This window comes from Pteropus alecto, unplaced genomic scaffold, assembly GCF_000325575.1.
Source record: "Pteropus alecto unplaced genomic scaffold, ASM32557v1 scaffold190, whole genome shotgun sequence".
NCBI classification, from domain to species: domain Eukaryota; kingdom Metazoa; phylum Chordata; class Mammalia; order Chiroptera; family Pteropodidae; genus Pteropus; species Pteropus alecto.
Window position 1 is genome coordinate 4,408,543 of NW_006430462.1, and position 12,931 is coordinate 4,421,473.

At 53.0% G+C, this 12,931-nt stretch overlaps 2 protein-coding genes across 2 annotated transcripts in view; both read right to left on the reverse strand.

The window, feature by feature from the left end:
• The window catches only part of GAL3ST1 (galactose-3-O-sulfotransferase 1), a 14,328-nt gene extending 6,976 nt beyond the window's left edge, over positions 1 to 7,352 (reverse strand). The window contains exon 1 of the mRNA XM_015590709.2: positions 7,228 to 7,352. The gene's annotated coding sequence lies outside the window, so the exon portion shown is untranslated. The remainder of the gene's footprint in view (positions 1 to 7,227) is intronic.
• A 356-nt stretch (positions 7,353 to 7,708) lies between these two features.
• PES1 (pescadillo ribosomal biogenesis factor 1) overlaps positions 7,709 to 12,931 on the reverse strand; it is a 19,587-nt gene continuing 14,364 nt past the window's right edge. Inside the window, exons 12-15 of the mRNA XM_006904915.3 lie at positions 11,947 to 12,131; positions 11,298 to 11,461; positions 11,005 to 11,166; positions 7,709 to 9,965 (exon numbers count right to left, since the gene is read on the reverse strand). Of these exons, the coding sequence (XP_006904977.1) occupies positions 9,882 to 9,965; positions 11,005 to 11,166; positions 11,298 to 11,461; positions 11,947 to 12,131 (595 nt within the window). The 3' untranslated portion in view covers positions 7,709 to 9,881. The remainder of the gene's footprint in view (positions 9,966 to 11,004; positions 11,167 to 11,297; positions 11,462 to 11,946; positions 12,132 to 12,931) is intronic.

Below are 12,931 nucleotides of genomic sequence, written 5' to 3' on the forward strand. Positions count from 1 at the left end.
CTGGGAAACAAGAACGCTCCAATGACACCCAGCAATATGCTGGCTGGCTCCCTCATGCTCCAGACGGTGTGAATATTCATGAGTTCCCTCCCTGGGGATAGCAGGTGGCATGTACTTGTACCTTGCAGGTGCTGCCCTGGCCCTCTGCCCTCTAGGTGGTCACTGACCCTCTCTAGACCTCAGCAGCCAGGACCCTGCAGAAAGCCTGGGACAGGCTCAAAGGCTATAGGAAGGACAGGGAGGCAGTTGGGCAGGGAGGCTAATCGCTCTTTGAAACACATCTTATTTAACACTGTCCTGTGCGTCAAGGACCATCATTAGCCCACTCTCTAGGTAAAGAAAACAAGGCTGAGAGGTGAACTCACCTGTCCACGGTCACACAGTTAACAGAGGGCAGACAGCCAGACATAGTCCAAATGTGGACTTGCCAGGGCTTAAAGAGGCTAAGACACAATGAGAGACCAAGATTTGTCTAAAATCTGGGGGAGCCCAGAGAGCGAACAACTCAGCCTGGAAGGCCTCTTAGAGGGGAGCGCCTGACCAGGGCTGGGAGAATGTGTCTGATGAGATTTCGCCTCTCTGAACTCCAAGTCCTTCATCAAAGAGGCACAGTACAGAATCCTGCCTGTCCTGCTTCCACCTCTGTGTGAGGGATGGTGGCACAGGTCACCTTGGACTAGCCTGAAGGGATTTAGGATAAATCAGAAATGCTGATCCTTCCCAAGGCCTCAGTAGGAAGAGGCAGTTCCAGGGAGCCTGGCCCTATACCCCAGAGGCCCTCAGGCTCAGCCCAGGTGCTAGAATCTCTCCCACCCTGCTCTTAGCCAGGTTAGGGTCTGTCTTCTCTCAGCCTTGCTCATGGACAGAGGGTGCCCAGGAAAGTTCCCCCAGCAACATCCTTCCTTCTGCACTGATGCCCAAAGCCGTCACCAAAGCCCAGGCACTGGGCTCTAAGTACCCAGGTGTCACCATCAATTAATAATAATCATTATTGTGACAGTCATTTATCACACATTGAGCACTTTTACAGATTGAACCACTGCTAGCCCCTCCCAAGAAGCAGCAGGCATCTAATGCGAGCACTCATCCCCCCAAAGCTCCACTTAGCCTGGGAGCAGCCCCCAAACACCCATGAAATACCAGAGCTTATATGGGCACAGGAGTGGCCCAGAATCCCAGTCTGAGTCCTGGATCAGGTTCAGGCATGAGGTAGAGTTGTTTCATTTTTTTCTGGGGTGAATCCGGGCAGAGCTGGCATCAAAGAGCCAGGATGGTCATTTATGAGCATGGATTCTGGTCTAAACAGAGACCAGTCCTGTGCTCAGGACTTCCTGTGCATCACGCGCCCTCGCAATCACCTCAGAAAGTCCTGTTGTCAACGCTCCTTTACAGGGGAGAGAGCTGAGGCTCAAGGAGAAGTGACAAGCCCAATGTCACATGGGGTTAAGAACCTCACCCAGGTGAGAGTGAAGCTCAGGCTCTCAAGCAAGAGGTGAGCTCATGGGTGGGGTTAAGAAGAGCCACGTGAAGCAAAGCTTTCCAGAGTAAGGAGCATCGATGGAAGAACCTGTGCCTCCAGCCCTGCCTGAGGGGTCTCTTTCCAGAGTTATCAGTGACATCAGCTCTAGCTGGTGCTCCTCCCAACAACAAAAATATTTTTAAATTATAAAAACAGTCCATGGTCACTGAAAAAAAAATTTAGACAATTACAGAAAAAATAAAGGAGACAATAAAAAGAGCTCCATCTACAGAAGTCATGACCCTTAAAGCTTTAGCATAAGCCTCCTCATATTTTTTTGTCTCTATGTGCATATAGATGATGGGAGGGTTCCCTTTTGGAGAGTATATTTTGTTTTCAACTTGCTTTTTTTTTTTTTTTTTACATATCAATAGATTGTGGACATTGTTTTGTGACCACGATGAGTTTCAAATTGATCTGTTCACAGCACCTGCACTGTGCCCAGAACTGAGGTTCAAGATGCCCAATGCTCTGAGCTCAGGGCTCCCACTGAGAGGAGAAAAAGGCTGCTATGATGGAGGAACACTGGCCGAGCTTGCTGGAGCACGGAGAAAACACCTGATCCAGCCTGGGGATGGGAGGGACATGGTCAGGGAGGCTCCCTGGGGTAAGACGCTCTGGTGGCAGAAGCTTCTGTATGTTTTCCGATTTCCAAAGGCAGTTAGTTCCCTTTTCTCCCTGGGTACACAGCTAAACTATGTTTCCCATCCTCCCTTGCAGTTCAGTGTCAGGTGACTGAATTCCGGCCAATGTAATGGGAGCAGAATGACAGCTGATGAAGTTAAGTGCGCAGGCCTTCTCTGTGGACTCCTTTTCTTTTTGCTGAATGAATGGGGATGGTATCTAAGGATCTGAAAGTGGGTGGGGCCAGGAGATGGGAGGAGCCTGAGTCTCAGCATCACCGTTCACCAAATACCTGATTGGATTTCATGAAAAGAACAACTAAACTGACATTGAGTTAAGCCTTTCAAACTTGGGGCTTGTCTATTACAGCAGTGGGCATTAACTAATGCACCTGTTATCCTAGAATGAGCTGGGCAAGTATATATGCAAAGGCCCAGGGCAATCGAGAACCTAACAAATGTTTAGCCTGGCTGGAGTGTTCAGTATGTGTGCATGTCAGTAGTTGGGGAATGGGCAGGGAAAACTAGAGGCCCAGCCAGGAAGGTGGCAGGGGCAGGCAGAACATGCAAGGCCTCAAGAAGCATGTTAAGGAATCTGGCTTGGGTCCTGTGGGCAATGGAGGGCCCTGGGAGGGTCTTCAGCAGAGGAGTGAGGAGATGAGATTCCCATCAGGCTGGCTGCTAGATGGAAAATGAATGGAGAAGAAATAGGAGAAGCAGGCAGACCTCGAAGATGATTGTTACAGCTGTCTAGGTGTGAAATGACCTGGACCAAGGAGAAGGCTGGGAATGGACTGAAACCATCTGTATGGCATGGGCAGCATTTGTTGGTGATAGGATGTAAAGGAGGGGAAGGAAATTCCTGTTGGGGTGATTGGTTGGGGTGCATCTAGTCCCCTGAGTGGGGGAGACCAAGTTGGGGGAAAGTTTAGTATGGGCTTGAGTGGGCAATGTCAGTTTCAGTTGAGAACTCATTGAGTCTGGGCAATGTGTGGGATGCTTGCAGAATGTGCAAAGCACAGTAGGATCCCCTGCCTGGAGCACAAGAAGGAAATCTCAGAAGACAGTGATTGGAGACCATGATCACAGAGGTGGGAATTGAGGGCAGAGGAGCAGATGGAGTCACTGGGGAAAGGCTGAGGAAGAATAACTTTGCACTTATGGGAATAGGAAGGGGAAGAGCAACCCCCACCCCGCTCCGCCCGTCAAGGAGATGAAGATAAAGTGCCTCCAAAACCACTGACTGCAGAACAGCCTGTGGAACCACTGCTCCCCATGAACCATTCTCTGACTGACGGGCACCCGTGCTGTTTACCCAGTGTGCGCACATAGGAACGGGGTCCTGGCAGAGAAGGCGGTGGGGTGAGGGTGTCCTAGCACAGTTTCCTTTGGTGGAGGAAATCTCATGGGGATACCGGATTAGACTTTGAGAGTGGGGCAAAAAGATTCTCCCTACAGTGCTTGGAATGCCTATTTGACAGCAACTACTACAGTTCTAAAAGTACCCATCCTCGGACCCAGCAATTTCACCTGTGGGAATTTGTTCAAAGAAGATAATCTAAAAAGAGATCTGAGATAGGGCACAAAAATGTTTACTACAGTATTATTTAGCAAAGGGGAAATTTAGAAACAACCTAAATGTCCAACAGTAGGGGATGGTTAAAAATTTTATGTGATATTTACCTGTGATCTATTATGTAGTCATTGAAATGATGTCCACAATATATAGTGAAGTGAAAAATATATATATACACATATCATGTACACACATACATACACATACACACACATATATAATTTTTCTTTACAAAGAATCTGTATCTGTATTACTTTGGGTAAAAAAATTAAAATAAAAAATAAAGGTATTTTCATTTTGAAAAACTGCAGTCTGGTTGGAGGAGGAGGGAAAAGTGGCTAGTTCGAAACATGCCCAGTCTCACTGTGTGACCATGGCAGGCATGCTGCCCTCTCTGAACCTCAGTGTCCTAAAGTGGGGAAGAGGCAGCAGAGGCCTAGGACAGAGAAGCTGAGAAGTGTGGGCTGCACAGTTGAAGGTGCAGATAGGAGAGACTGGCCCTCCATCCAGGAGTGCTTAGGGTAGTGACTTGCAAGGATCCAGAAGCTTCCTCACTCTGAGCCCCTCTGGAGTAGGGTGCTGGAGTAGAGATGGGGAATCTCACCCAGAGGGGCACTTCAGCTGAACCCCAACTTGCTGGCTCCCAGGACCACATCCAAACTGTCAGCCCTAACGTCTTGCTCCTACTTCTTCCTTGACTGGAAGAATGGCTGCCAGCTGGGTACAAGGCCAGCCAGTTGACTGAGAAGAGGTCAATGTTCAGAAAGCAATTTTTGATCTTGCAGAGTCATCTCTATCTACCATTTCAAATAGCAACCACACCTGCGACCTCAACATTCCCTCCCAGTGTCATCTCTTAGCCCATGTGGCAAGGAAGGAAACTCAAGCTCAAAACATTATGAAGGGACTAAATGTCAAAACCAGAACCAGGAGCAAGCTCATAGCTCTTTCTGCTACACCGCCTCTTCTGGGCAAAATCACCAGCTTTCCTGACGGCAGATCCGAGTCACCCCAAAGCAGCTCTAATTGCAGAGTGGCAAAACACAGGTTAACTAAGAAGTCAGACACTTCTTTATTAGTTCCAAAATTACTGAGAACCCTGGAGGTATGTGGGAGCTGGTAATATCATTCTTTATACCTTCTAGCATGACTGAAATGTTTTTTTAAAGAAATATCATGCACTTGTTTGCATAAAAACATGCAACAGTATAAAAGGTTTTTAAAAGGTGCTGAGCACTTGCTATGCACCATGCCCTGGATCTGTCTACTCTGCTCACTCCTGGAGGGGTTGAGATGCTCTATACCCCTGCTCCACCACTCCCCAGGTGGGCAACCTTGGGCAAGTGACTCCCCCTCTCCGAGCACTGGTTTCCTAAAACCTGGGGATACTGCAACCCGCTCAAGGGCTTGCTGTGAGGATCAAATGAAATGAGGCATGCAGAGCCCTTTGCATGTACCTCGGATCATTATCATGACCCTTCTAGAGCCTCCTGCCAGGAGAAGCAGGACCCACCAGTGCAGACTCCTGGAAGTCCACCCTCCCCATCCGAGCACCCATATTTCCCAGGCTCCAGACCCAAGTTCCCTAAACCCCAGATGTCACATCTAAGGAAAGTGAGACACAGATAGGGAAGAATTCGCATAAGGTCCTATAGCAAGTCAGGACATCACTGTGACCAGGTGTGGGGGTGCCCAAGCCATACCTCATCGCTGCCCTGGAACTGGCAAGAGAGAAAGAAGGTATTCTCTGGGACCCCACTTCCTCCAGAACAACACTTCTCACCTGGCAATTCTATCAGCTCCCAGCCCACTGATCTCCATGGGTACCTCTGCTCTGTCCTGCCTTCCTTTTCTGAAGTAGGATAAAGCTCCTTAACAGGGCTTGTCCATGTTACTCAACCAGTCAAAGCAAAGCAAGAAGCCCTTCAAGAGCCTGCTGCCATACCTGGAATTCCATCATCTGTGCATCATTCTCCCAGTTAATCATTGCCACTTTCACCAGGGTGGCATACTCAGTCCCTAGACCCCAGAGAGAGGGAGGGACCATAGGGGACGACACACTCTTCCCTTGCGGAGTGACACGAGGACATTAGACCCAAGCTCTCAAACATCAGACTCATGCCCATAGGACAAGGGAATACACAGGAAGCAGGAAGGCTTCTTTGTCCACAGGCAGCTTCCTTCAGGCAGCAGTTTGCCTGAGAGAGAAGCAGGGAATAAAGCTGCCCGAGGTGGCAGCTGGGAACAGGGCTCTGTTGTCTCTGCTCCCAGAGTAGCAGCCTGCTCACCCCCCGAAGTGTCAGGCAGAGCTGGGCGCTAGGGAGGCAAGGGGGGTGGGGTCCAGAGCTGGGGGTTTTAGGCAGCCCAGGCAGATCCAAGAAGCTAGGACCCCAGAGGGACATAGATGTCTTGAGCAGGGCTGGGGTCCTGAGATGCAGGCCAGGGCAAGACTCCTATGATTTGCAGCCACCTTTGAACTATGTGACTTTGGGTAAGTCCCTGAATCTCCCTGAGCCTCAGTTTCCCCATTAGGATAATAAGAACAGTAACGACACCTCTTTTGCAGGGCAAGGTACAGCACAGCAGCTCAGGGGCTACTCTGGCCCAGGCCTGCCCGCAGCCTTACACTCTCTGGGCCTCAGGTCACCCCCTTGGTAAAGGAAGAGGATGGATTCTCCCAGGTGGATTGTCCTTCTGAGGATTTCCATGGCGCCTGTCACCTCGGCAACCCAGGCATCAGATGTCAGGCCACCCTCCCTCCCTACCTCCCTCCCACCCACTGGTGTGCATTACTACAGCCAGATGTGCACCCATTACCTCTCCTGCTTTAGGCAGGTGTGTGTGCAGGGTCCCATTAGGAAGGGACCACAGTCTTGCTAGGTGCAGTTACCAAAGTGCTGGCTTGGTATGCAGGGGGCAGTCCAAGCTGGTCCTCCTTCCTGAGCACTGGTCCAGGAAACAGGGGAACTGTTGGATTTCCTAGGGGACCCTTCCTGGATACCAGAGTTTGTCCCATTCCCACAAGCCTCTCCGTGGTGGTCTTGCCCGCTCTGTGGTACAGGACAAGGCCTTCTCCAAGCAGAGGGTATCTGTCCCTTACTCTGGTCCCCCTTCTGGGGGAGGGGTGGTGGGAAGAGGGGAGATTCCTGCCTCCCCACTCCCAGAACACAGGCTGCTGTGTCCAAGATTAATCATTAACAGACTTGCAGGTCCAGCCCAGCCCAAATCCAAGGACTGGGAAACCCCTGGAAATGGTGACCCTGGGGAAGAAACCAAAAGCAGAGTGAGCACCAACCTGTGCCCTTCCTGGCCCCAGCCTGCCCATCCACCTGCGGTTAGCCAAACCCTGGAGCTGTAGTGTGGGACTCCCCCCATACCACCTAGGTCTGAGAGTCTGACTGACTTGCACAATCCCAATTTGGAGGGTGGGTTAGTTCGGGTCAGGACCCAAAGGGGCAGACTGAGGCAGGACACCAGCTGGCAGTGGGTGCTGGGTCCCTAGGGCATACCTTGTCCCCGTCCTCTTCGGGCTTGACTTGCTGGCTCGGCCCGGGCTGCAGCGCCCGGGCGCTTACTAGGCGGCGGGGCGTACCCGCCCGAGCCCCCGGCTCCACCGGGCCTGGACCATGCTGCCACCCCGCCCCCGCCGCCGTAGCCCCGGCTGCTGCGCCCGCTCGGGCCAGGTGCGGCCACCAGCTTCGCCCCGCCCCCAGTACCGTGGCCAATGGGCGCCCGGGGCCATGGGCCCCTCCCGGCTCCTCCGCGCTCCCAGAACGTACAGAAGCCACATTCAGTGCGTCCGGGGCTGCGCCGCGCCCCCGCCGGCGGCCCAACAAGGCGCGTTTGTCTCTGAAACGCCAACGGGGCCATTGTCCCACCGCCGGACCCTGAGGCTCAGCCGAGCTCCGGGGATTCGAGGGTGCCTGGGAAATGGGATGGCGTGGTGGTGGTGAGGAAAGCCCAGCTCTGAGAAAACGGAAGCGGCTAGAGTAGTTGCTAAACTTTTATTGGGGGCTCTAGAGCCCTGAAGATCCAATGGAAGGTGTGGTCCCCCGCTCCAAAGGCAGTGCAAGCTGGGGACATACGCTTTTGCTTTTCAAAATGTGGATATGGGGGGTGGGGGGATTGCCAAAATTTCCCAGGGAAGCTCAGGCAAGGGACCCATCTCCAACTGGTCAGCCACTTGGAGGTCTCAGCTGACCCCACCTCTCCAGGGCACCCATCAGGGCTGAGCACAGCACCATCAGGATGGATGCAGGTGCCCCTTAGAGGATCCACCCTTTTCCAGTCCTGGGCTTCCTTCCTTCACCCCAGAGGACCAAGGATGGAGACTGATGCCCGCCTGGAGTGGGGAATGCTCAGCTCCAGCTGTGGGCAGTGCAAAGATAGCTGGCCACCCAGTGGGACATGGGCCATATCAGAGCCCCACTGCCCCCGCCATTACTGGGCGACTCTGGAATGGAGAAAATTCCACATCAGCACGGCTGCCAGATTTTTCCATATCTGATGAGCCTGCTCTCCAGCCTTGCCCTGGCACCCCTGCCATGGCCCTGGGATGCACACGCACCCAGGCAGACTTTGGCTCTAGAGGACTTGACCCTGTCTCTGCCTCTGTGGTCCCTCCTCACCACCATGAGAATGCCAGAGGGGAACATAGCCCTCTCCTACACCCACAGCAAGGTCCAGCCTACACAGCGGCCCTGGGTTCCCTGCTCCCTCGGTCAGACCCTGCCCAAGCTCTTGCCTTCCTTTTACACGGATTGGGCCTGCAGCCATTGCCCAGGAAATGTCTACAGAACCTGGGTACAGTGAGGGGCAAGGTCCTCACATGCAATTTGGGGAAGGTAGAGCCCAGTACCAAAACCATACTTCTCTGCCCTGGCCCCTGATCCTGACAGCTGTGAGCCCATTGGGGCACCCTGGGGGAAGCTATTCAGAAACTTCCTGCCCGACTTGGGAGGGGCTGTGACCATCTTAAGCCCTGGCTTCTGGCCCTAGCTCTGCCATGAAGCACCAGCAGTCCCAGGTAAGGGCTTGTCCCCTGGGGCCCCAGCCCTGGCTTCTGGCCCTAGCTCTGCCATGAAGCACCAGCAGTCCCAGGTAAGGGCTTGTCCCCTTGGGCCCCAGCAAGGACACTGCCTGGGTTAGGTGGGATGCTGTGAGGATAATCTAGCAAGGGTGATAAGTCAGGCTGCTGGTAACATCCACATTGAGAATTAGTCGAAGGTCCTCCTGAGGAACCCACAGGTAAAGCTTGGTACCCTCAACTCAGACACCCCAGATCCTTCAGACACTGGCTCTTACCTTCTGGGCTGACAAGCAGAAGTGACGACAGTCACAGCTGTTTACTGAGCATTTTACTAGACACCTGACACTATGGGAGTCTGCATAACATTATCACGAACACCTTCACACATCACTGGGAGGCAGCTTTCAGAATTTCTACCCCTAATTTAGACACGAGGAAGCAGGTCCACAGAGGAAACGTATCTGGGCTGGACTGTGAACCCAGGGCAGACTGACTTCAGAGCCCAAGCCCAGAACCACTGCACCTATCTTCTGGCACCCAAAGGGGTCCTTGGACATCCAGACAGCACTGAGCAGTGACCAGTCAGGCCCATCTCGGTAAATACCCAGGCTGGTCCAGCCTGGAGCACAGGGCATTAGGTGCCCTTCTCCAACTCCAAGAAGGCTCATGAACAGAATATAATTGGCTGCAAAACTCTAGCCATTTAATAACAAATGGTTCCCTACCCTCTTCCACCTCACAGCGCCAGGAGAATCATGGGTCCAACCATATGTGTGTGGTGTGGGGCGAGAGGGGACTGCGGAAAGCCAGGGTGCACGGGAGTGGCTGGTGAAGCGCTGGTTGGGACCCTGCTCCCCCATGTCGCTGACTCTTAGGAGACAGAGTCAGGCTGGGCACAGTGGCCTCTTCTCTGCCCAGCCACCAGCAGAGTTCCATCCAAGGGAGCCCAGGACAGCCCACGGGCCCAGCCAGAGAGCATGAAAGGAAGCCAGGGCTGGCAGGGGGAGGAGGAGGAGGATGAAAACAGAAGACACTCTAGGACTCCAGTCTGCCACCAAGCCTGGGTCCTCTGGCCTGCTTGTGCCAAGTCCAACTGCCAGGAGCTGGCCTCGCTCATCAAGAGGCTGCCACCACTCACACTGGCCTTGTCTTCTTGGCCTTCTTCTCAGACCTTATGGCCTCATCGTGGGCTTTCCGCTTCTCTGCCAGTTTGTTGGCCTATGAGGAAAAAGGGGGTGGTCAGGCTGTGATGGGGATGGAAGAGGTGAGCGGGGAAAGGGGCTTCCCCCTTCTCTTGAGGCTATCCCTTAAAAACAGGGGCTCCAGAGAAGTAACAGGCAATTACCATGGGGAAAAACAAATCGAACAGATGAGGAAACAAGCCTTCGCCTTTGCCTTTAAAACTCTATTATTTCATAGGTCCACAAGTTAGGAAAATCCCTGGCTCCCACAGCTGGAGGCAACTGCCCCATCTGCCCCCTCCCCTTGGGAAAGCTGAGTAGCAGCTGCTGGGGAAGAGTCAAGTTGAAAAGGTCTTTCCCCCAGGACCATCTGGCAATATCTATTACACAACAGGTAGGCCTTTCAATTCAGCAATTACACTCCTAAGAATTAACCCTGCAGCTAGCAGGCAAGGACAGCTCAAGGTTTTTTTCTAAGAATGACTGAAAACGGAAAATCTAATCCAACCAGCAAGAAACAGGCTACATATTGTATAACGTTCATGCTATAGTTAAATGAAAAGCACTAGAAAACAATCTTTTGTAGTCCGATACACCCAAAATAATGTGTTCTAACACACATAAAAGAAACCTGGGGGCTATTACTATATCCATTGCAAAGTGCTGATGTGCACGGAACTTTTGTTTGTTTTACAGTGTGGTTTTGTGAACAAGAGGAAATAAAATAGAGAGATGCTTAACTAAAACCTCCCACGGACCCTCCTACCAATTAAGTGATCCTTCATAAGAGGATCCTGAGTCTGCTAGTACAGCTCTGTCCCCAGATACCAGCAGACTCAAAAACAGCCAGGTGTAGGAAGGAGACAGAAGTCCTGCAGAAAGCCCAGTTGAGAGCTACTGATGCCAAGATGCCCACGCTGGCCTGGATGGGGGCTGGGCCAGGCAGGCAACTTCAGAAAAAGGCTAGAACAGGGCCCTGAGTCTGCCCAGAAGAGAGACAGCTGGACTCAAAGTTCACCTATGTGGCCACATCTGGTGGCCACACCTGGAGTCTCAGGCAGGTGGCAGGGACTTACCTCACGGATTTTGCGCCTCTTGCCAAACATGATCTTGTTGTAGAGGTACTTCTCCCGCTTCTTCATCATCATGATGGCCAGGCGCTTGGCCTCACTCTCCTCCTCCTGGGCCAGCCGCTGCTTATCCTCCAGCTTTACAGTGCCTGCCATCACCCTGGGTTTCTGGGAACACAGGGTGGACAGTTATAGATGCAGCTCCCCACACCCACCCATACCAGGGGTGGGCCAAGGCTGACACCAAGATGACCAGTGGGACTGCTTCCCAGGCCGCCCTGTAGTCAGCTCTCCAGTACCTTTTCCTCTATCCTCTGCTCCTCCAGGGCTGTCAGCCGGGCTTCTTCTTCCTTTTCCGAACCAGCCTCCACATCATCTTCTTCCTCCTCTTCATTTTCTCCTTCTTCATCACCATCATTATCTTCCTCTCCCTCCTCCTCCTCTTCAGATTCATTCAAATCCCCTATAAATAGCCGATGACTTTTGAATGCCCTGGGACCCTGTTCTTCCAAAGGCAAAGCGAGAACTGGCACCAGGTACCACCATCTTTGACTCTGGGGACATCCCACCAGCAGTGCAGAGCTGTCCCAACTGTGTCCCACTCTGGCACCTCTCCTCACAGCCCCAGGTGCCTTCAGAGGCAACTCAAGGCCTCTCCTGAGCTCTGTGCCTCCTATGTTAACTTCAATGACAACTTTCAGACTGTTCTTCTGCCCAGTTACTCTGAACATCCAGGAACACCTGATTATAGGACACAAACGTCCCTTTCTCCTAACTGTTACTCCAAAGATGGGTTTAAAGGGCTTTGTGCCTCTGCTGCCCTGTTCTCTGGAGTTTGCCACCTTTGTAGCCAAGAAGGGAAACTGGAAACAGCTGAGACGCAGGGGACCACAGCCAGCCCCAAGGAGCCTGCCCATCCTGCTGCCTGGCCCAGCCTCTCCCACTCACCTGGATGCTCTCCCCGCTGCAGGGCCAGCAGCTTCAGCTTCTCAGGAGGGACGTAATCGCCTTCCTTCTCCGACACGAAGGGCGAGAGGTGTGGGGGCAGCTGCACCCCAGGGAAGTAGTCTGCCACAGGGAGGAGGAGCCGAGCGTTCACAGAGTCAAACACCCACTGGGGCTGCACGTAGTACCTGGTGCAGAGCGGCGGCAGAGACAGGTCACAGGGGCCACATGAGGTCCCGCTGTATCCACAGGGGCCTTGAGACAGACGTCTGTACCCAGACCCCAAACAGGTAGAGAGAGATGAGGGCTATGGGAGCCTACCTGCCGATGACAGGGGTCTGCTGCCCAGGCCGGTCAACAATCTGGTGAGTGATGCAGGAGTCTGTAACGTCGTAGGTGGCCCCGATGCACAGAGACTTGTCCCACGATACGTCTCCCCCAAAACTCCTACAGGCACAGGGGGAGCCCACAAGAACATTCAGGTATGAGGTGCCTGCCCTGGGACCTACTGGCCCACAAGCTCATCCTCCTGGGAAATGGCTGTCCCCTCCCCACCCCAAGATCCCCTATCTGACTGATGTCTCCAATGCTGACCCGGTGGAGACCTTCTGCCCAAAGCTGGTGAGAAAGTGATGACAGCGACCCTGTGATGAGCACTTCCCGCGTGCTCGGGGCATGCTGAGCACTTTCTTCGCACTATTTTGTTGAATCTTCACAAGAGCCCTAATAAGTGGATAATGACACCATCCCAGTGTTACTGGTGGGCATCCAAGACTGCTCCAGGCAGGGCAAGACCCAGCCCATAGTGTGACTGAGCCAGTGCTGTGTGTGGGCTTCCCTACCTGATAATGAAAGCCAGGGCCTCACGTGGCACTTCGCGGTTCAGGAAGAACTTCAGGCCTTCAAAGAGCTTCTTGTGCTTCTCCTGTGCCTCCAGTTCCTTCCTGCGGCCCTCCTCCTGTGCTGCCATGTCCTGCCGACAACGGGG